We start from the raw sequence: 23,578 nt of genomic DNA on the forward strand, positions 1-23,578 counted from the left end.
TGGACCTTGGTTTTGTGATAGGCCAAGGATCCAAAATCGTCCACGGAAGAGCTTGCGGGATGGGAAGACGTAAGGACGTAGGAGAAGCGCGAGAACTTGTTATCTCCCATGACAAAATCCCGAAATTTCTTGCAAGGCTTGTATAGGATGTAATAGCGGGCCCATATTCAATCAACACCCTGTGTTACGCGCGTCGGGAACAAAGAGAGTGGGGGCGTCAGCTACCTTTGGAGGAAACCTGCAGAAGTTCGAGCAGGAGTGTCGTGCGATTAGATTGAGTTCGATGATAGCAAACATGCCATTTTCTTTTGTGTGATTTTAATCATGACCTGCAAGTTGGTATTGCGTATGCTGGGTTAATGACAAGCGATGGTTCTTTTGGAGCTTTGCGAAAGCTATGTGAGCGGGGACAAATCCATGAGGCTCTCCAGGTTGTGGGATCACTGGATCAGCAAGGGATTTGTTTCTCCCTCCCAATCTTGGATTGGCTTGTGAAGGGATCCATCAAGAAGAAAGACCTTACAGCTGGCAGGATAGTCCATTCATTTATCGTGAAAAGCAATTATGATTCAGAGGGTTTTCTGGGGAGCCATTTAGTCCGGATGTATACTCTGTGCGGTAGTTTGGCTGAAGCAAACGAGGTTTTCAGCAGATTCACCAAACCAAGCTTTTTTACTTGGAGTGCCATTATATTAGCGCATGCCAAGCTTAGACAGGCCCAGCAGGCCATCAAACTGTATTGGCAAATGCAGCAATCAAGAGGGAAGCCGGATGAATATCTGGTCATTTCTGTCCTCAAAGTCTGTGCCAGTATAGCTTGCCTGACCCAGGGCAGGTTGCTTCATGCCAACATTATCAAAAATGGCTTTGAAATGGATGACACTGTTGGGATCACTGTCATCTGTATGTATGCAAAATGTGGGAGTCTTGAGGATGCGTGCAGAGTGTTCGTTAAAGTTCCAAAGGAGAATGTGAGGATCTGGAATGCAATGATCACAGAACATGTGCAGCATGGTGATAGTCAGGAGGCTCTTCAGTTGTTCTGGCAAATGCGACAAAAAGGCCTAGTCCCAAGTAATGTGATGTTTATCACTGTTCTGAAAGCATGCTCGACTTTAGCTGCCCTAGATCATGGCAGACGTATTCATGCTCAAGTTATGGAAAACAATTTTGAGTCTGATCTGCTTGTTGGCAGCTGCATCATTGACATGTATGCTAAATGTGGGATACTTCAAGATGCATATCGAGTGTTTGACAACATATGTAAGCGAGATTCGGCGACATGGATGCCAATTATCGCTGGATATGCTGAGCATGGGCATGGCCTAAAAGCACTTCAGCTTTTTGAGCAAATGGAACAGGAAGGTGTGCAGCCAAACAATGCTATATTTGTTAGCATTCTGAAAGCATGTGTTAGGAGAGCATCCCTTGATCAAGGCAAGATAACACATACAAAAGCCATCGGATGTGGTTTTGAGGTGGATGTATATGTTGGAAACACACTTATCGACATGTATGTTAAATGTGGCAGCCTCATCACTGCAGTTCAACTATTCAATAAATCCCCAAGACAAGATGTGGTGTCATGGAATACAATGATTGCAGGATATGGACAGCATGGACGTTTCCAGGAGGCTCTTCAACTTTTTCAGCAAATGCGACAGGAGTGTATAGAGCAAAACAAGGTCACCTATGTGAGCACTTTGAAAGCATGTGCCAACCTAGCAGCCCTAAATGAGGGCAAGTTCATTCATGCCCATGCGATTGGAATTGGCCTTGGGTGTGATGTTTCAGTTTGTAATGTGCTTATTGACATGTATGCCAAATGTGGGAGTCTTACAAATGCACACCGTGTTTTTGACAGGATGTCAAATCGAGATGTAGTGACATGGAGCACAATGATTGCAGCATATGCCCATCTTGGTAAGGGTGAGATGGCTCTTCAAAATTTTCAGAGAATGCAACGTGATGGCATAAAGCCAGACAATGTCACTTTTGTTGCCATCTTGAAGGCCTGTACCAAAATAAGATCACTAGATCAGGGCAAGCTGATCCATTCATACGTAATTGAATGTGGTTTTGAGTTTGATTGCTTTGTTGGAAGCACCCTCGTTGACATGTATGCCAAATGTGATAGCCTCATGGATGCACGAAGAGTGTTTGAAAAGCTACCACAGCGAGATACAGTGACATGGAATTCGTTGATTTCTGGTTATGTCCAACATGGCCATTGTGAGGAGCCACTGCAGCTGTTTAGGAACGTGCAACAGGAGGCCCTTACCGAACTGGAGTTGGATTTGTTTTCTACCAATATTCTCATCCACATGCATGCATCTTGTGGGAACGTTCAGGATGCACGACGACTGTTTTGCAAAATGCCAAGGCGAGATGTGGTTTCATGGAGTACAATGATCAAAGCATATACAAACCTTGGGCATGGGAGTCAGTCTCTTCAACTTTTTTACCAAATGCAACAGGAAGGAATGAAACCAAGTAATATAACATTTATTGCCACATTGAAAGCTTGTTCCAGCATAGCAGCTTTCAGTCAGGGCAAATTGATTCATGCTTACATTATTGAAAGTGGTCTTGAATCAGACGTTTCTGTATGTAATGCGCTCATTGATATGTATGCAAAATGTGGGAGCCTTAAGGATGCATGCATTGTATTTCACAAGTCACCGAAGCGGGATTGTATGTCATGGAGTGCAATGATTACAGGATATGCTCTGCACAATGATTGTAATCTTGCTTTGCATTTTTACATTGCCATGCAAGGAGAAGGCTTTAAGCCAGATTTTGTAACATTTGTTAGTCTTTTATCTGCATGCAGACATATGGGTCTCTTGGAAATTGGCATTCAGCTCTTTAGGTCAATGAGAGAAGACCATGACATCACCCCACATCTTGAGCATTATAACTGCATTGTTGACCTTCTTGGGCATGCAGGGCAGTTTAATGAAGCTGAAGATATACTGCAAACCATGCCATTTTGGCCTAATATTCTGGGTTGGATGATATTGCTTAATAACTGCAGATTTTCTTGCAATGTGGATTTAGGAAGACGCTGCTTTGATCATGTTGTCATGTTAGATTCCAAGTTTGCTTCTGTTTATGTACTTGTATCCAATATTTATGATGATACTGACTTATTGGAGACAGCAGCTGAAGTACGAGAGCAGAGAAATTGTGCACATGCATGGAAAAAGCCTGGGAAGGCATGTGTTGAAGTTGACAACAAGGTCCATGATTTCACTGTAGGGGATAAAAGCCACACAAAAAGTGTAGATTTTTGTGCAAAACTGAAAAGGTTAAGTGTGCATTTGAAGAAGCAAGGACACGTGCCACAATTTATCTGTTAGCTTAGCCTACATTGAGACGCCACACCCAGATACTTGGAGGAGCCTTTTCCTACTCAGTATACCATTACTACAAATAGCAAATGGCCATAATACCTGCTGATGTCGCGATGCTATCAAAATATATGCTGATTTATCCTTGAGATAAGAGATTCATGCTGGTGCTATTGTAACAGTTTATGTAGCTTGCATCGCTTAAGGATCAGCGGTCCTCGTGTGGGTGTGGTTGTTTGAAATGTAGACTGTTCTCAAGCAATTGTTCACATTTCTACAACTCTCCCCACACCAGAAAAGGTATTTTTATTTATGTTCATTTTCTTATCATCTTAAAGACTCTGTCTTTCCAGAATGATTGTGTACGGTTCTGGGCTGAGGACCTTACAGATTCAGCAGCAAGCTTATGCTAGGATATGGACGCAGAGTCCAAAATACTACGATTTGTCAGAAGAATAGTAGATAGTTAAATACTGATATAGTCTTCCTTCGTTGCCTTAATGCGGTCTCATGTGTATCAGTGAGTGTCTCTTAAAGACTGCTTTCTTCTCTTTTGTATTTTCCTGGCTTTTGGTGGTTTTAATTTGTTGCTCTCTGAGTGACCAGATTGACTTGAAGCTGGAAGTCAGTGTATGTAAGGTTTAACATTGGAGTTCTGATGTCTATTCACCTTCAAGATGTTTGAACTCTCCAGTCCAAACAAACAGTCGGGAAGTTGCTTCTTGTATAGTCATGTCTTTGCCACCAGTTTCAGAGTATATCTGGGGGTACATTTTTTATTGTAGATTGTGATATTTTGTTTACTTGTTTTTTATCACATTATGAGTTTTAAGGCGTAGGCAAGGCTAGGTCTAGGATAACATTTTGCTACTCGTTGACCATCTCTCTGAGAGAGAGGTATGTGGCATTTGTTTCACACTTTCGTGTGATGAATTGTTACCCTTTTCACATGCTACTGCATTATCCAATGGATGGCTTGTCGGGCTGGGACCTGCCAATGTGGAATGCTAGATCAAATGTGCATAATGAGTCTTTAAAGGGCAGTGTTATCCCCTCAATGGAAGATCTCCCAGCCTTTTAATTGAAAGGTGGCTACTAGTGCTATCCAGCATGGCAGCAAGCATATAAAAACTATCAAACAATGACAAATTAGGGGTGCTTTCTATAATTGCCCCTATATGGTTTCAAGGCCCATTGGCGCCCTGATGGTGGTATGGATGGGTATTGTGATTCAAAAGCATACACCCGTGATTTTGAAATGTCAAACATATGAACTTCGAAGCAATATACCATGAAGAAGAGAAGAAGCGAGAGACAAAGACATAGACACGCAATAATTTTTATTGTCTTATAGTACAAGGCAACCTTTTCTAGGAGGTTGCCTTAGGTTTTCAATCTCTAATAGTCACCCTAGCTCCTTTCTATGGAGCCACGACTAGCAGAGAAAGGTAAGGCAAGACTATAACTCTTTCTCCCCAATGCTAGACATGTGTGTTGAGTTGCAATTAACAACTTCATTTTGGAAGCATGGTTTCATCCTTTGTTAGGAACACAAAAAGTTCCTTGCTTAGCTATGCCATGCTTCACCTAATACACTTATTTCATTAATTTTGGACTCATATGTCTACTTTTGGACTATTCCTTAAAATCCTTCCAAATGAAAAGTTTACTTTATGAAAATGTCATTCGAGAACTAGAAGTTTACTTTCTGGCACTGTCATTTCCACATAATACATTTCAAAATATCTCTCTACAATGTTGCCCTAATAATGCAAAAACTACTATTAAATCCTAAATTTGTATTTCTTGTTTATAAGAATCGTATTCTTAAATTAAAAAATCCGAGTTATTAGTTTAAATCCATGAAAAACCATGCTATTGAGGATTCACAAAATTTAAAAAATGTATACACAAAAGACCTGCAAGACTCTTTTTACTTTCAATGCAGAAAACTATAACACTCTTGAATATTCAAGAAATTAAAAGGTTTATATAGACATGAGACATGATGGAAGCCTCTTTTGTACTCTAAAAAATAGCAATAGCTATGCTTGCAATTTTACATTATCATGAGTTTTACAAGAAGTATTGCTCTTGATGAGTCTTTGTACAAAGGATCTCCTGTGGCGTTTTCAATAATGTATTTTTTCCTTTACAGTGAGTTTAGTACAAATATGCGATCCAAACATTTGCTTGTTTGAATGTCCTTTTCTATCATCACAGAAATGAGCGATCCAAACATTTGCTTGTTCAAAATGCTCTTTCTGTCGTCACTTGTCGCTTGGGTGCCATCTTCATTCACTCTCATCTGACTACCACCACCACCTTCACTCTTTCTCGATATTTGAATGGTGCTATCATGGGCATTCTTCATTTGTGCTATCTCCTTCTACTTCCTCCTGGGCGAGCATCTTTATGAACTCTGTAATGTGCAAAAGAATTGGTTGCGGTAATTTTATTTTGTCTTCTACATCATACCCCATGTGCTTCTTTGTTTTCTTTGACCTTGATTTCCAAGATACTATGACTGTCTCTGTGGAAAGTCTTGAAATTGCATCATGGTTTGGGACCCATTCCTTTTTCAAACAACTACTATACAATGTAATGTTATCCTAGTTCTCCTTCCTACCCCTTGGCTCATACCATACCTCTGTAAATGTTGTAGCTCTCCCCTGGTCATCCATGCTCACATCAACCACTTTCGCAACCCAAAATTTCACGTTCTCATGTTCATCATCCGATGGTCGAACTGCAACAAAACAATGGACGTCTATGTCTATTTATGGCATAAACTCTCTCTTCTTAGGTCCATAATATGGACGTGGGAGTAGCGATTCAAACTCATTTTCAAAGAGACCACATGTTGGGCGTAAGTCGTTACCAACATTTGGCCAAAATAAAGGCCGTTCTATCTTAATATCATCTTCTCGCATTTTTGCAAGGTCCTTTATCAATTGGTGTGTCTTGCTAATTACAACAATAGTGTGTTCCTTCCAAGAGGGCTTCCAATCAGGAAATCTCCAAAGCATTTCCTCTTTGTATGTAATAAAAGCTTTTAAGCCTTCTATTTCACCTTTGGATTTCTCGCTAAATTCTTTTATAGGAGCCCATGTTGGATCCATTTCTTTGCTCGGGATTGAAGTTAAGAGAGAGTAAGGTTCTTCAAGTTCCCATTTTGTATCAAGAGAATAGTGTTGCCATTGCATCACTAGTTTTTCATCCTTTAAGAAAAAGCGAAAATAGTGTGGAGCGCTATGAACTATCAGGGCATCACCACCTTTTTATATGAAAGGTAGAATAAAGCTCTTCCAATCATTACATCCTCTCAACCATTGAGCATACTGTTCCTTCCTTACGGCCACCAACTTGCCTCCCACATTTTCTTATCAAGTCATCCATCGTCTCCATGTCCATGTGTTTTAGTTCTCTTAAAATCGTGCTAAATACTTGATCGATATCCTCATGTGTGTGCCCAACCAACAAAAACCCAACTTCAATCTCATTGAAGATTCTATGAGCGATTAGCATTTAGCAAAATGCAAAGAAGAGTACATTCTTATTCTCTCGTCTGCAATTGTTTGCTTGTACTCTCAAAGGTGCTAGTAGGCGACCTTTTTCTGCATGTACATTGTGAATTGCCTTCATAACGGATGTTACAACTTGATTGCTATCATGTAGATGCAAGGAATCAATCCATATGTTTGCAAAAAACTTAAATCCATGCACTAACACTCCACATAGATGTGTCTTTAAAAAGTATTTCCTTGTAGCTTAGGTGGAGTGAAAACGAAGTAATGTTGTTGTATTTTGATCCATACCATCTACAATAACGCACATGTACTCATTTGGGTGAGAAATAGCTTGCTCCTTCCAAAATGCATATTTTATTCTAGAATGTCGAACAAGTCCATGATGAAATTCTCTCTTTTTTTTGTGAGCTTCTTTTTGTTCTAGAGATGTTGCACTCTCAAGTGCTCGCTTTAGATCATCACATTCGTTGCACTTTGACATTTTTTGCCTCTTTGGGATTTTAACATGTCCAAAGCTTTTTTTCCAAAGAGTATACAAAGTATGAAAAGATGCCGGTGCATGCCCTCTTTGCCTCTGTGTTTCTCCAATAGAGTTAAATACTTCTTTTTTAGTCAAACCTATTGGAAGATGCATTTTTGAGAGATGGGGTTGCGGTAAAGCATTTTCATAAATGTAATCTTTCAAAATTGTTGTTGTTGCAACCGTTGAGGCTCTTGTTTTGGGCCTTCCTGTGTTTCCATGAATGTTAAATTTAACTCCATACTTTGCTTTATTAGCCAAATTCCAATATATGCCATGTGATAATCATATAATAATGCGATATGCATTATTGCAAACACTTTTTCCATTTATAAGAGGCCTTATCTGTTGTCCTGAACTTCGCCTTCTCTTATCATTTACAAGAAAGCAATACAGTCTCGTGAGTAGGTATTCATTTCTTCTGCTCCCTTTCCTTTGCCAAACATGTTCTCTATAGCCCTTGATGTCATGTAAGTTAATGGATCGCATACATCTACGCTTACAGCATGTAGATCGCATTGCTTTTAGCATAACATCTTCATTCATTACTTTTATTCTCTTTGGTTGCTTTTCTAGATCTACCTGGACTCGTTGTCGTTTCATGCATCTGTATGTCCGTTTTGGGACCTTCTGTACATTCTTATTTGGATTTGTGTAGTTCTCCTTGTAAGATTTATTTGCCACGTTGTTTTCATGGGATGTTGCATCCTTGATCTTATCACTCTGACAGTCAAATACTGAATAGTCCTTTATTGATGTCATCCTTGCTTTTGATACATTCATTAAACCATTTGTAACATTAATTGTTTCACAATCAAAGTCAAATACCGAATAGTCCTTTGCTGATCTCATCCCTACTTTTGATACAATCGTAGAACCACTTGTCACAGTGGCATTAGAGTGTCTAGAATGATCTTCAAACTCATCTATTCCTGAGAGAACATTACTCATTGATGCACTTTCTATGGATTTCATAACTCCATAGTCAGTGGCAATAGAGTGTCCAAAATGATCTTCAAACTCATCTATTCATGAGAGAACATCACTCATTGATGCACTTTCTATGGATTTCATAACTCCATAGTCTTGAAACTCCTCTACTCCAGAGAGAACATCACTCGATATATCATCATGCATGATTTCCATAATTCCATAGTTACTTGGTTTGACTCCAATAACTTTATCAGTATCCATGAAGCCATCCATGCTTGAAAAGATATCACTTTTGACATCTTTGCCCAAGTTCTCAATGTGCATGAACTCATCCATCTCGGATAAGGCATCACTTGTGAAATCTTTTTCTTTCTCGATACCAATGAACTCATCGACTCCTGATAAGACGTCAGTGTTATAGTTGAGTGCATTGGAATCATCTATCTCTGAAGGAATAGAGCTTGGTACATTGGCATATTCTTTCAATTCTTTGATGTCATAGTATACATTATGTTTATCATTAAAAACCACATGCCAAGTCTTTCCAATCTTCAAAAATTGCATGCTCCATCTCAAATCCTTACCTACTTCATAGTAGGGACCATCCAATGAGATTGAGTTATCATCCATACCATCATCAGTAACTTTTTGAATTCTCACCTGTGCAAATGTCCAATGTTCCACTTGTTCAAATCCCAAGACTTGACCTTCTGCTACATTCTTATTTGCAAATGATAACATTTGTAAAATATCTCCCACTCTAAAATCCAAAGATATGCACTTTGTATTCCTGATGACATGTGTTGGATAAGTCTTATCTCTGTCCCGTGCAATAAATGCTTTGTTGGAAGTATTATAGGGCATAACATCTCCAAGGATTTCCATATCCCCACACTAATGCTTTAGCTCAACATGTGCACTAAGAATCCTTGATACGATAACTACCACCTTATCTTTGCCAAGTCTTCTAAAGTGACAAATAGAATTTGGATCACTTTCATGGATTGTAGCAAATGCAACTACTTCTCTTTTGCAACATAGAATCACCTCCATCCCCAGAATAAATTTTGTAGCCATCTCCTTTGTGAGTTTCCTTTGCAAACAACCTGTAATAACCATTATAAAGAACATTAGTTTCTTCTCAATAATCTACTTTATTAATTATTTAAAAATCTAGATCTTGTTTAAAACATTAATTAAACCCTAAACCCTAGACCCTAACCCCCAATCCCTAAACGCTAAACCCTAATTCAGGCCCTTGAAACCCTAAACCCTAAACCCTAAATCTTAAACCCTAACCCCTAGTTTCTAAACCCTAAATCCTAATCCCAATCCTAGCCCTCAAAACCCTAAATTCTATACCCTAATCCCTAATTCCTAAACCTTAACTCCTAATTCTTAAACCCTAACCCTTAAACCCTAAGCCCTAAATCTTGAACCCTAATCCCTAAACCTAAATCCTAAACCCCTAAATCCTAATCCGTAAACCTTAACCCCTAATCCTTAATCCCAAAACCCTAATCCTAAAACCCTAGTTCCTAAACCCTAACCCTTAAACCCTAAACCCTAATACCTAAACCTAAATCCTAAACCCCTAAATCTTAATCCATAAACCCTAATCCCTAATAGCTAATCTCAAAACCCTAAACCTAAACCCTAACCCCTAATTCCTAAACCGTCAATCCTAATCCTAGACCCCTAAACCCTAAACCCTAACCTCAAAACCCTAAACCTAAACCCTAACCCCTAGTTCCTAAAACCTCAATCTTAATCCTAGACCTCTAACCCCTAAACCTTAAACCCTAAAGCCTAAATCCTACACCTTAAACCCTAACCCGTAAACCCTAACCCCTAATCCCTAATCCCTAAATCTTAAACCTCTAAACCCTAATCCCTAAACCCTAACCCCTAATCCCTAAATCGTAAATGTTAATCTTGACCCCCTAAACCCTAAACCCTAACCAATAAAAACTAATCCCTAATCTCTAAATCCTAAGCCCTAACTCCCAAACCCTAAACCCTAAACCCTAAACCCCAACCCAAACCACCAAACCCTCAACCCTAACTCACAAACCCTAAACCCTAAAGCCTAACCCCCAAACCACCAAACCCTAAACCATAAATCCTATGAGTGTTTTCAGTAATATCATTTATTTAAGTAATAGTTTTAATTAGGATTCATAAGTAGGAGTGGAATTGATAGTAGGAATGTGGGAATGGGAGTGGGAGGTGGGAGGGTGGGAGTGGGAGGAAGGGAGAGTGGGAGTGGGAGTAGGAGAGGGGAGGTGGGCGTGGGAGTTGGAGAGGGAGTGAGATTGTGGGAGGTGGGGGTGGGGGTGGGAGGATGGGAGGGGGAGTGGGAATAGGGGAAGTGGGGGTGGGGGTGGGAGAATGGGAATGGGAGTGGGAGAGGGAGTGGGAATGAGGGAGGTGGGGGTGGGAAGATGGGAGTGGGAGTGGGAGAGGGAGTGGGAGGGGTGGGGTGGGAGGATGGGCGTGAGAGTGGGAGAGGAGTGGGAATGAGGGAGGTGGGGGTGGGAGAATGGGAGTGGGGGAGGTGGGGGTGGGGTGGGGTGGGGGTGGGAGTGGGAGAGGGAGTGGGAGTGGGAGAGGTGGGGGTGGGGTGCGGGTGGGAGGATGGGATTGGCAATGGGAGTGGGAGAGGGAGTGGGAGAGGTGCGGTGGGAGGATGGGCATGGAAGTGGGAGTGGGAGAGGTAGGGGTGGGAGAATGGGAGTGGGAGTGGGAAAGAGAGTGGGAATTGGGGGGAGGGGTGGGGGTGGGAGGATGGGAGTGGGAGTGGGAGAGGGAGAGGGAGTGGGAATGGGGGAGGTGGGGGTGGGAGGATGGGAGTGGGAGTGAGAGGTGGAGGTGGGAGGATGGGAGTGGGTGGGAGAGGGAGAGAAGATAATGTGATGGAAAGGCCAATGGGAGAGGAGATAATGATATAGAAGGACCAATGAGAGAGAAGCACTTAAAACCCTAGTTTTTCTTATATATACTCTCCTTTGTTTCTCTCATTTCAACAAGGAAGAGCAAGAGGAGAAGCAAAAGGAGAAGCAAGAGCAAAAGCAAGCATAAGCATAGATCTCAACTTTCTTCTAGGTAATTTTTTGTATTTGTATTCTTTGAAAGAAAAGAGAGAGAAAAGTGAAGGAGAGACGCTTAGAGAGAGAGAGTCTCGCCATAGCGAGAGAGAGAGATGGAGCGAGAGGAGAGACATTTAGAAAGAGAGAGAGGGAGAGAGAGGAGAGACGTTTAGAGAGAGAGATAGGGTGAGAGAGAGAGGGGGGAGGGCCGCACAAGAGAGGGAGAGAGAAAGAGAGAGAGAGAGGGGGGGGAGAGGGCCATGCGAGAGGCAAGAGAGAGAGAGACGAGAGGGAGAGAGAGGCGAGAGAGAGAGAGGGCCACGCGAGGGAGAGAGAGAGAGAGAGACAGAGGCACAGTGCGAGAGAGAGAGAGAGAGAGATAAGAGAAGAGAAAGAGGCGCGCTACCACGGCAGTGAACGAGAGAGAGAGAGAGAGAGAGAGGAAAGAAGAGAGAGAGAGAGGAGAGAAAGAGAGAAGAGAGGAGAGAGAGAGAGAGGAGAGAATACAGAGAGGAGAGCAAACGAGGCACGTTGCCACGGCAATGAGAGAGAGAGAGAGAGGAGAGAGTGGGCGAGAGAGAGTGAGAGAGAGGAGAGAGCGAGGTGCACTACCGCAGCAGCAAGAGAGAGAGAGAGAGAGAGAGAGAGAGAGAGAGGCACGCTGTCATGGCAGCATGCGAGAGAGAGAGAGAGAGAGAGAGAGAGAGAGAGAGAAGAGAGAGAGAGAGGAGAGAAAGAGAGGCACTTGTGCTACCACGGGGGGCACGCATGCGAGAGAGAGAGAGAGCGGGAGGGACACAGAGAGAGAGAGAGAGAGAGAGGCACGCTGCCGCAACAATGAGAGAGAGAGAGAGGAGAGAAAAGAGAGAGAGAGAGAGGAGGGAAAGAGAGGCGAGAGAGAGAGAGGAGAGAGTGGGACAGAGCGAGAGAGAGAGAGAGAGAGAGAGAGAGAGAGAGGAGAGAAAAGAGACAGAGAGGAGAGAAAGAGAGGCAAGAGAGAGAGAGAGAGAGAGGGAGGGAGGGAGAGAGAGAGAGAGAGAGAGAGAGAGAGAGAGAGAAAGGTGAGAGTGGGAGAGGCGCACTGCTGCAGCAGCGAGAGAGAGAGAGAGAGAGAGAGAGAGAGAGCATAGAGAGGAGAGAAAGAGGGGGGCGAGAGAGAGAGAGAGGAGAGAGAGTGGGAGAGAGAGAGGCACATTGTCGCAGTAGCACGAGAGAGAAAGAGAGGGAGAGAGAGGTGCGCTATCATGGCAACACGAGAGAGAGAGAGAGAGAGAGGGGGGGGGGGAGAGAGAGTGGGAGAGAGAGGCGTACTGTCACGGCAATGCGAGAGAGAGAGAGAGAGGGGGGGGCGTGAGAGAGAGAGAGAGGGGGGAGAGAGAGAGAGAGAGAGGAGAGAGAAGTAGAAGTAGAAAGAGAGAGAGAGTGGGAGGGAGAGAGAATAGAGTGGGAGGGAGTGCGAGAAAGAGAGGAGAGAGTGGGAGGGAGGGAGAGAGAGAGAGAGAGAGAGAGAGAGAGAGAGAGAGAGAGAGGGGTGCATTGCCGTGGTAGAGAGAGAGAGAGAGAGAGAGAGAGAAATAGAAGAGTGGGGGAGAGAGAGAGAGAGAGAGAGAGAGAGAGAGAGAGAGAGAGAGAGAGAAAGAAAGAAGAAAGAAATTTTATTAAAGGTCCACGGAAGGCCATACATGGCCTATGGGACACAAAATCATCCGAAAAGAAAATACATCATCAACGATGTGCCAACTAGGTGGCCTCATCATAATACAGCTAAGATGCCAAAAATGGCTACAAAATCCTAGAGAGAGAGAGAGAGAGAGAGAGAGGTCAATGAGATGCATCCTATGCAATGTGCACATTCATTTATGTTATCTATTTTTATGTGTAGATCAGCTCGGAAGTTGGTAGGTGCTATAGATGCACTTATGCAAATGGAAGGTGACTTAGAAGATCAAATAGAGTATGTAACATGTCTCGCAGTGAAATAGAATGATGACACAGTTGTGGGTGGAGAGTTGGATATAACTGCTTTTTGCTCCTTGCTCAAATTTTTAATTTGAGCGGCGGTGAAACCTCATTGTCGACATATACAGACTTGCATCTACACGTATTTATGTCATCTATCATTAAGGCATTTATTGATAATGTGGTGGAGCATCTAGAGGAAACATTGGTTGCTACGCCCATAAGTTGTCCTAATGTAACTGTTGTATTGGACGAAATGGGGAGCTCTTTTGAGGTCAGAGTTATCATTAGCAAGTGACCTCATGTTTTGACATTTGGTAGCGAGGAAGTTACAATCCTCTCCGAACCTTTGAAAGAGGCTAATGACAAAGTCATGATGGCCATCCTTAGGTTTGATATGAACATCTCTTGGTTCGATACTTCAATCATTTGATTCAATCTGCTTCTAACATTTGTTTATTTATTGTTGTAGTACGGTTATATCTCACTTTCCTAAATCAGTATAGAATCACGTGTGTATGCTCGATTCTCTTCTTTCACCTATACTTAGTGATATCAAGAAGATGGTAGATGATGTTTGTTCAATGCTACAACTTTTAGACTTGGATGGCATGCTAGTCATCTTTATGCCATATTATGAGAAGTAAGTATCATCCCAATCTTTCTTTTAGTCTTTTATTTGTAATATTGTGTCAATTATTACTTAATATTGTGATAAATCTCATCGCTCTTTATTGGTGATGTAGCTCACATTGGAGCCTGATAGTATGGGATCTTGATGACAACCATTGTTGGTTTGTCAATTCATTTATAGGCTTTCACGGGGTGTTCAAGTAAGTGTTCCTTCATCATATCATTATGAACATGCATCTTACTATTTACTACATAAATTCACTTTGTCATATGTCATGATGGACAGGTCTGCAAACAAGTTAGTATCTGCGATTATGAAAATCAGGGAGCATCAAGACCAACCAAATTTCCAGACACGCCTCGTAGTAGAGTAGAAAGACAAGTTTAGTAGTGGGTGGAGAGTTGCCTACACCTTCATGTTGTTCCTCAATGAAATTTTTGAACAAGTCTCAATAGAAGCATATACAAAGCTCGAGCTACAAGATTTTATGGCTAAGACTGTTCACTATGTAACTGCTACCATTGGGAAAGAACATGATGGACTCAATGAAGAACCTGAGGGAGCCAAAGAAAAACAAGAGACAATTCAGTTTTCTTCTGCATCATAGCCTCAAGCAGAAGCATTACAGTCTCTCCACTTGAATTAGAGACTCAATGCATTCTTCCTACACAAGAAGTAGAGACTCAATGTGCATCTACAACATCACATCTTGCAAAGGAGGAAGAGATTGAGTCTATCGCAGTTGCACCAGAAGTAGAAACTCAATGTACACCATCCACACAAGAAGTAGAGACTCAATGTACTCTTAGAGCATCACAGCCTCAAGAGGACTCATCAGACTCTATTCAGTTGTAAAGCATGTAGAAAGAAACATGAGTCCTTGAATATTTTTATCTTGTTTGTGTAGTCTGAGGCTTGGTTATGGTGAGGCGGGAGACCAAGAAGGCTTGACAGTGCAATGGTGGAAGAAGTAGAGACTCAATGTACTCTTAGAGCATCACAGCCTCAAGAGGACTCATCAGACTCTATTCAGTTGTAAAGCATGTAGAAAGAAACATGAGTCCTTGAATATTTTTATCTTGTTTGTGTAGTCTGAGGCTTGGTTATGGTGAGGCAGGAGACCAAGAAGGCTTGACAGTGCAATGGTGGACACATGAATTAATGTCTAGGAAAAATAGGCCTAGCATTATAGAGGGATGCCAAGAGGGGTCAAAAGGGTAAGGTACTTTGAAAGGACACTTGGCATCAAAAGGGGTCCACATGGCATGCACTGGGCATGGGGGAGATTTCTAGAGAGAGGGGTCCACATGGAAAGAACCAGGAGAGAAGGAACTTGGTAGCAGGGAATTCACGTATCGTTGAAGGGAGCTCACTAGGAATCGCGGCTAGATGGTAGCAAAAAAAAGAACCCTCTTTATGTTTCTTTATCACATTGGTATCACAGCTGGGCGTAGAGTTCACTGTTGTATGTAGGCTACTATTAAGACATAGCTGACAGGGGAGTGGATGTATTTGACAAAGATTGTGTATTTTATGCTATAACATAAGTCACTCAAAGGTGAGCAACCTCACGCATCTATGAACACACTAACGGGGGCAATGACGATGAATTTGCAGAAGCAACCCATACGCTTTCTACACGTGCATTTCTACACGTGCACCACTACCGTTGTTGTGATCTCCTGCCTGCTTGAGGCCTTGAACCTTGAAATCGTTGACAACCTCCTGATACTAAGAGGATGAAGTGGTGATTCGCCATTTCGTTTGGTGGTGGACATAAGGCCTCGGGTGGCCGGGCTACCTATTTAGATGCCAACCATAGACTTTGCATGTCTAACTATACGCAAAGGCAAAGGCATAGCAGAAGCGTGATGAACTGCAGATAGCCCACGGAGAAGAATTTGTGGATGAGCTGCAGATTTGGGTTGAGTTTGAACAAGCCTTATTAAAAGAGTTTTTACCAAAAAATGGACTAGAAAGAGGGTGGGAGGCTTGGGACAATTGCACTATGGGTGAAAATAGTCTAGTCCAGTATGTAGGGAATTATAGGGAGGCAGTCCTTAAGCTAAAAGGAATTGATGAATTCTAGAAGATAAGGGGTTTTGTGAGAGGTCTCAAAGCCACTTATAAGGTTGAGGTGAGAAGAAGTTCTCCCAAAACCTTCGAAGAAGCAATTAGGTATGCCCAAATATATGATGATATGACAGGGAAATCCAAAGCTAGGACTTTGGAACAAACAGTCTTTGTTTCCAAGTTCAACAAATTTCCCATTTTGAAAAGGACGGGGCAGTTTAAGAAGGAGGCTTCTCAGGCACCACCTAAGAAACCTCAAACACAAAAATATTCTCTCTTGAAGAAAGAGGATTATGAAAGGGTCAGGCAAGAAAATATTTGCTTCGAATGTTTGGACAAACACCATGCTGCTTGGAACTACCCTAAAAATAAACAAGCATGAGCTAAAGCCCCAAACAAACCTCCACAAAAACAAGTACATGCGGTGCAAGTGTTGCTGCTTAATGGTACTAAAAAGTACACTGAGGTAGAGGTCTATCATGAGGATAGCACCCATATGTGTTGTTTATCATTGACAATGTGGCAGCCTACCTTTGGTACTCATGATTTAATGAGGATGCATGGAAAAATAGAGGGGCAAAGGGTAAGAGTGATGGTCAATGATAGTGCAACACATAATTTCTTGAATTACTCATTAGTTAAGAAATTAAAATTGCACGAGAGTCCAAGTGCCCATAAATATGTGGTCTCTTTGGCAAAGGGCAGTGATAAAAAGGTTTGGGACACCATGATACATGGTGTAGAGGTGGATATTCAAGGCTATCAAGATGCCTTGGATTTCCAAATCATGCATCTCCATCAAACAGATGTTCTTCTTAGTCGAGAGTGGTTGTATATTCTTGGGCATAGCTTACAATAGAGTTATCTTAATAACCCCATTATGTTTGAAAAAGATGGTAGAGTCTTCCAGCTTCAGGGAGAACATGATGTGTCTAAATCTCCTCTTATTTGTTCGATGGAATGGGAACAACTGCTACACCAACAAGAACGTGAGGTATATATTTGTGAACTTACTTTTATTGGTGATAGATCATCATAAAGAAGTAATATCATAATGTTAAAAAGTATAAATCTTCTTTCAACGATTTAATGTTTGAATTAAAATATGTTTTTTTGTTTGATTTGCCTTATGGTTTACCCCCTGAGAGAGAAGTAAATCATAAAATAAACTTGGTTCCTAGATCTACCCCTGTTTGGAAACCTCCATATAGGAAACCAAGTAGCTCACCTTGGTCTGCATCAGTTTTACTAGTAAAGAAAAAGGATGGTACTATGCGTTTATGTATAGATTACCGAGCATTAAATAAAATCGCCATAAATAATAAGTATCCTATACCTCACATTGATGTCTTGCCTCTTGTCCTGACTTCTTTTCTAGGTAATGGAATTGGTGTGGCTGCTGGGATCGAAATCTCCATGGCCAAGCACTCCGCCCTCCGTTCTCCCTCTGCCCCTCAGCCCCTTCCGCTTAGCCTCGCCCTCTGCCCCTTAGCCCCTCTGGTGCTTGCTGCTTGGGGCCTTTTCCACTCCCTCCACCCCTCAGCCCCTTCGACGCTTACAGCATCCTCATCCACAACGCAATCACCTCCCACTCCCTCCTCAATCCATCTCGTTCACTGTTGCCATCAATTTGTTTTCACAAACCTCTTGCACATGCTCGCTCCATTCGCATCCTTCCCCTTGCAAGATCTCTATTTCTTTCTCTGCCCCTTGTAGGGATAGCTCCCTCACACATCCTCGTAGCGATGGAGCTCTCCTCCCTACTCCCTACACCTCCAGTTTCCTTTGCTCTTCTGCCCCCGCTGCGGGTTCCTGCCCTCGCCATCACCATTAATCGTCGAGGGATGTTTTTATGAAAGCCATGCTTATATATTAATATGAAATCTTGGCGAAAGTTTTCAAGCTCATTTTTTTAGTTTCACAATATCGGTAGAATGTAGTACTTTTTATGTATTTTCTTTTGAATTTTGAAGAAAAAATGTAAATCCTGGCGAAACCTTAAATTTTTTTGCAAAAAAGTTTCAAATCTTAACGAATGTTTCAAACATTTATTTTTATTAGGGCATACAAACTTTGGATGCCAATATAAAAGTTTAGCTTCTTAACGAAACTAACTTGAAAAAATCATCCGTCGCTGCTGCTGAGAAAGCTCACTAGAGCTAGTTGCGGCCACTCCTCTTCTTTCTGGCCGAGCCACTATAGACGGGATCCCGCCCGCACAATCCCTTTCCAAGCATGACAAGGGCCCTCCCTCCTGGCGCCTCTCCTTCCTCCCTCCCTACTAGGTAGGTGATGTAGAGCTCGATATAGGCGAATGTAAATTGCAGGAGAGAGAGGCGGCCGATGGCATAGTCGGCTATGGCGGAGGCGATATCGCGAGGGACTCCTCAGGCTTTTTAACAAGCTTTGGACGTCCATCTAGAAAGATCCATTAATTTTTGGTGTACCTTAGATTATGAGTGTTTCCTTTTCACCCCTCTCACTTTCTCCAACAAATTAATGGATTTTTTTCTCTCATAGCCCCCCTATATTCATCAATGGGCGACGGAGCGTAATAAGGTTCCAAGGGATTGGCGGGAAATTTTGTGCCTTGCCCCAAATTTTGCCAATATAAATTAACTAGTGCCTTGCCCATTTCCTTGGTTCAAGGTTGGTTCAGCAATGGAGGGAGGCGCGGAGAATGGAGCCGACGAAACAGTGGTGACAATGACGGAGTTTATCGAGGGCCTCGAAGCGCAGGAGCTGGTGCTCATCTCTATCTCGTATTCTCCGGGGCAGTCTGTCTGCCGTGTATCAATTGCGTAGGGTTTTGATTGTCCTGCGGCCTTCTTTTCAGGAAGCAGACCTGGTGCTTGGGGGAGACGATGGAAAGGATTGCACTTATCCTAAGGGCTACCTTCCTCGACAGGCGGTCTTCTCCTGCATTACATGCTGTCCCGAGGGCAACGCGGGAGTCTGTACGGCATGCTCCATGACCTGCCACGACGGACATGAGGTTAGTTCTCAATTCCCCGGCTTCAATGGAGGAAGTCTCTGTCTCTTCTTACGCCGAGTTCAAAGAACGTGATGGCAATCTCTTGTAGGCAACGATGATATGTATAGCAATAATTGCCTGTGATGATTGCGCTTACTGCAGGCTATTATATTTGTTACAATGAACGCAGTTTCCCATTTTCCTGACTCTTTAACGGAGGAACCTGTCTCTATGAAATGGTCACTGTCCACTTGCAGGTCGTAGAGCTGTGGACAAGAAGACACTTCCGCTGCGACTGTGGAAATTCCAAGTTTGGAGTTGGAGTCTGCAGACTATTTAGCAGTAAGGACCCTGAAAATTATGAGAATGTGTACAACCAAAATTACCAGGGTGTATACTGCACTTGCAAACGTCCCTACCCGGATCCTGTTGGTGAGGACCAGGGGGAGATGCTTCAATGTTGCATCTGTGAAGACTGGTTTCATGAGACCCATCTTGGCCTTGCACCATCGGAGGAGGTGAGTCCATCATTTCAATACTGTAAAGTGACTCTGAATGATTGTGCGCATCACCGCTTGAGCCATCATCTCGCTTGTAAGCTGTCCTTATCTTGCACAAACCTCTGACCAAGGTGCTTAGTCTTCCATTGTGGCTCCCTTCTCTTGTGCTGGCTCTCTTTCTGGCCGTTCATCATGCACAAGCGCCCTAACTGTAGATGTGAATATTGTCTTCCCCATTTATGCTTATGGTAGTCCTGGAAACTGAGTTGTGGAACTCCAAGCTGCTTTAATGTGCTTGTATATGTCTTCAGGTTCCAAGAGATGAGGATGGGGAGCCCCTTTTTGATGAGCTTATTTGCCAAGCGTGTGCTGTTTCTCTTGACTTCTTATCATGCTACAGTGATCTGCTGGTGCCAGTCGGAGGTTCAGGTATCCTCCATAAAGAGGATACGTTCTCTCAGAACGACAATGCAGTGATGCAAGGGTCAGTTCAGGCTGTTGGTCAGGTGGATGGTTCCCCTTTAAAAGCCATATCCACATTGCCTGCAACCCCTTCGGGAGATGTAAAAGTGCATGCAGAGTTGAGCGGTGAGCCTGTGGCTGTGGATGCCTCTCAGTCACAGGATGTGGATGTCACTAGCATGGTTCCTTTTATTAGTACCCCTTCTAACGTTTTGGGTCCTGAAATGGAGTTGGATACCAAGGGAAAGGGTTCACACAATGGGAAGGTTTTGGGGTGTAAAGGGGAGTTGGTGGAGACAAATGGAATAAGTTCAGATAACATTGGAACAAGTGATAATCTTGGTCAGTGTCAGTCTGGAGGTACATCCTGCAAGCTCACAGTGATAAGAAATTCAGGAAAAATACAAAAAGATGAAGCGGCCAAAAGCAGTAATAGTGCTGAAATTGCTCCACCAAAGTTCTGGTGTAATAAAGCCTTGTTTCTAGTAAAAAATTGGAGAGCTCAGCTATGCAGGTGTGATGCGTGCTGCAATCTGTACTCAATAAAGGGTGTAAGCTTTTTTTTGTACTCTGAAGACACACTTTCCCAATATGAAGAAACTGCAAAACAAAAACGGAAAGAGAAGTTGGATGCTGCACCAGGAAGAGATCTTGCTTTTCTCAATAGTCTAGGTCATGTTGGACAAATTGAGTTTTTGCATAAGCTCAACGACATGACCAGTGAATTCTCAGCACATTTTGTATGGCCCAAATCCTTTGTCTTTCTTTCGCTCCCTTCCCTTCTCCGACCTTTGCTTTTTGTGTTGTCCTGGGCGTTTAGGACATTATATGTTGATTTGCTCAATTTGTAACCACGCGGGAGGCTGATATGACATGCTGTTGGTATGACTGCAGGCTTCGTTTGGAGAGTCTGGGAGGACAATAACCAGTGCTGACATACATGAGTTCTTTGATAATCTCAAAAGAAAGCGAATGCGGTTCACATAGATGCTGGTCACCTCTAGAAAGTTGAGGGTCTTTAATTACATGCTGTTGTACAATCCTAGGTCGACCTGCACCCATGGCTTTGGGTTTAAAGTCTGTTGAACTTTATTGTGAAAACTGTAGCATGAAATTGTTGGAAATAGATGTCTACAAAGAAACATTTACTCTATGGTATCTTTCACTGCAGCGCTCGAACGTCTGCCTTGTCTAGAAGGGCATGCCGTGCCTTTTGGTTTCAAAAACAACAATTGACCAACACAAGTGTTTTTTTATGGGGGGTGTGGCGATAATATTGAAGGACAAAAGTACACAACCAGATAACCCTTTATATCAGAGGGCAGCTTGTGATGCTAGGGTGCGGCTAGGAAATACAATCTTTATTAGAGGAGAAGCTGTATTACTAATTGCATCATTTTAAAGGCATGTGTAGACGGCCTTTGTTAATTGTATAGTGGGTTTTGGTTGCCACAATTTCTGTTCATTGCCAACAACCTTGAGCTATGCCTAACTATAATTTCTTCTTAATTAAAGATCTTTATAAGCTTGGGAAAAGGAATTAGCATATGAAAGGGCTGGAGTCATTGCTAGCTATATTGAGGGAGGGGGAAATTGCTCCAATTAAAGAGCAATACCAGTTGGCAAAGACCACACCAAGCTAGAACAAAGCATAATATGATTGTAGATGAGATTGCATGATTGTCTCTCGCAGGTATAATTTTGATCATTAATCTATATTATGTCCTCAAAGCATGGATCTATTGAATGTGTTAAAACACATATCCTTAAAATAACTTGCACAAATGTGGTTATACATAAGATTAGCATACCTCTACCATAGTAGCTAAGAGAAGCATAGAATATGTGAAATTTAAGATGTAGAGTGGCTTATACCCAAGACAAAAGCCTAAGAGGAGGTCTTGGGCAAAGGTTGGTGGACTGCCTTAGAAAGGGCTTAAGTTTCACAACATGTGAAACTTACGATGTAGACTGTCTTATGCCCAAGGCAAAAGCCTCTCAGTAGGCTTTGGGCAAAGGTTGGACTATGCTTTGGCGCCTTTATGTTAGCTACAAAGCTCCATAGAGAGTTTGACAAGTTTACAAAGCCATTCAATATGAGATAAGTGACTTGTAGCTTATGTATATATAGTTTCAGATCTTGTGAGTATTTAATAATCAATTCGTCAACTTTAGGTTGAAATGAATCAAATTGATACCACGACACTACAGTGTCTACATTGCAAATGCTATAAGTAACTTTAGAGAAATTGTGTTAAGGAATATCAGTTACGTAATTTATGCAGCCTCATCAATACTAAAAGGTTGAAGATGTTATGATAGTCAAGCCTCAATTCAATGTGAAAGGTACGCATTTGACGAGTATAAAAGCAAGGAGGGTTCCAATCAATGAACAAAGTAAAAATCAAAGCCTACAGTAGATCTCGTGGTACATTCAAGATTTAATCAATTATTAACTCACGAATGTTTTGCATCAATCAAATCAAATTGACACTATTACCATATGTACCATTAAATCTCCCTTGTAGTGGTATTGTGAACCTTTACAACGGGAGTAGGTCACAGGAAAGAAGCCCAAAGCTTTGAGAAAATATTCAAGTTTCTTTCAAGACCATGCCTTCGTAAATAGATTTAGAGCTTCATTGAAGAGCCTTTCGAAGCTTACACACTTTGCCTTCTAGCCAAACGCTACAAAACCAATGGGTTGATCCGGATGATCTTCTTCTTGCAAATCCACATTGAGAAAGGCTATCGTAATATCTAACTAGTGCATCTTCCATCTATGATGGGCAACACATATGATAGTGGATAGCTATGAAATAGGTGCAATTGTCTCACCATAATCTATGCCTTTTTGATAGGCATAGCAAAGTATAGCCTTTGCCCACAAGTCTGGCCTTATGTTTTGCAATGGTAGCATCAGACTTTATTTTAATCTTATAAACCCAATTTTTGCATATTGGCTTCTTGCCATGAGGTAAGGCCACAACATCCCATGTGCAATCCTTTTGGATATGATTGATTTCTTGTTGCATGGCTTATTGTCACTGCTCATCCTCGTGAACCTCCTTGTAGGATTTTGGTTGGTCAATGTCATTAAAGTGCTCATGAAGCCACATCTACGGGCTCTCTAGTATTTTTGGAACCTTAGCTCGTGTGCTGCTAGGAAGAGGGACTAAAAGTTTATTGTCCTACAAAATACGGCCCACCCAATGAGGCATTGCTCTTGTATCTTCCAATGTTATCTGCTCTTCTTGGATTGCTTCCTCTACATCATGTGATACAATGGGATGATTTTCAAAATCGACATGGTTAATCTACTCTAGCATCTAAACCCAATGGAAGTAGTTCTTGAAACATATCCTATGAGCCATCAAACTTCTACCGAATTCAAACCAATGGTTGGGCAGAAATCTCTACTCCCAAAAATCCTTTGACTGCATGGATTATAGAGATCATATCCCTTGCTACCACTCTTATAGCCCATAAATATGCAGCTAATTGCCTTGTCATCCAACTTGCCTCTCAGCTGTGAAGGCCCAAATGTAGTA

General features: G+C 42.2%; 2 protein-coding genes across 2 annotated transcripts; both read left to right on the forward strand.

Moving 5' to 3' along the window:
- The first annotated feature begins 359 nt into the window (after positions 1 to 359).
- On the forward strand, positions 360 to 3,362 carry LOC147899769 (pentatricopeptide repeat-containing protein At5g27110-like). Its single transcript, XM_087377079.1, has one exon. The coding sequence runs from the start codon at positions 360 to 362 to the stop codon at positions 3,360 to 3,362; it is 3,003 nt and encodes a 1,000-aa protein (XP_087233205.1).
- Positions 3,363 to 18,680: 15,318 nt separating this feature from the next.
- Positions 18,681 to 21,283, forward strand: LOC147899770 (PHD finger protein-like protein). The gene is made up of 5 exons (XM_087377478.1): positions 18,681 to 18,836; positions 18,928 to 19,086; positions 19,323 to 19,583; positions 19,877 to 20,767; positions 20,922 to 21,283. Exons 1-5 carry the CDS (start codon positions 18,753 to 18,755, stop codon positions 21,012 to 21,014), a joined length of 1,488 nt encoding a protein of 495 aa, XP_087233604.1. The 5' UTR covers positions 18,681 to 18,752; the 3' UTR covers positions 21,015 to 21,283.
- The last annotated feature ends 2,295 nt before the right edge of the window (positions 21,284 to 23,578 follow it).

Source organism: Dipteris shenzhenensis, chromosome 7, assembly GCF_047967505.1.
Source record: "Dipteris shenzhenensis isolate YYH24624 ecotype China chromosome 7, Dip_SZ_1.0, whole genome shotgun sequence".
NCBI lineage: Eukaryota > Viridiplantae > Streptophyta > Polypodiopsida > Gleicheniales > Dipteridaceae > Dipteris > Dipteris shenzhenensis.

Excerpts from the sequence above, each read along its gene's own strand:
- LOC147899769 (XM_087377079.1), top strand. The coding sequence starts at position 360 with ATGACAAGCGATGGTTCTTTTGGAGCTTTGCGAAAGCTATGTGAGCGG.
- LOC147899770 (XM_087377478.1), top strand. The coding sequence starts at position 18,753 with ATGGAGGGAGGCGCGGAGAATGGAGCCGACGAAACAGTGGTGACAATG. Across the intron at positions 19,584-19,876 it reads GCCTTGCACCATCGGAGGAG|GTTCCAAGAGATGAGGATGG; the intron begins GTGAGTCCATCA and ends ATATGTCTTCAG. Across the intron at positions 20,768-20,921 it reads GTGAATTCTCAGCACATTTT|GCTTCGTTTGGAGAGTCTGG; the intron begins GTATGGCCCAAA and ends GTATGACTGCAG.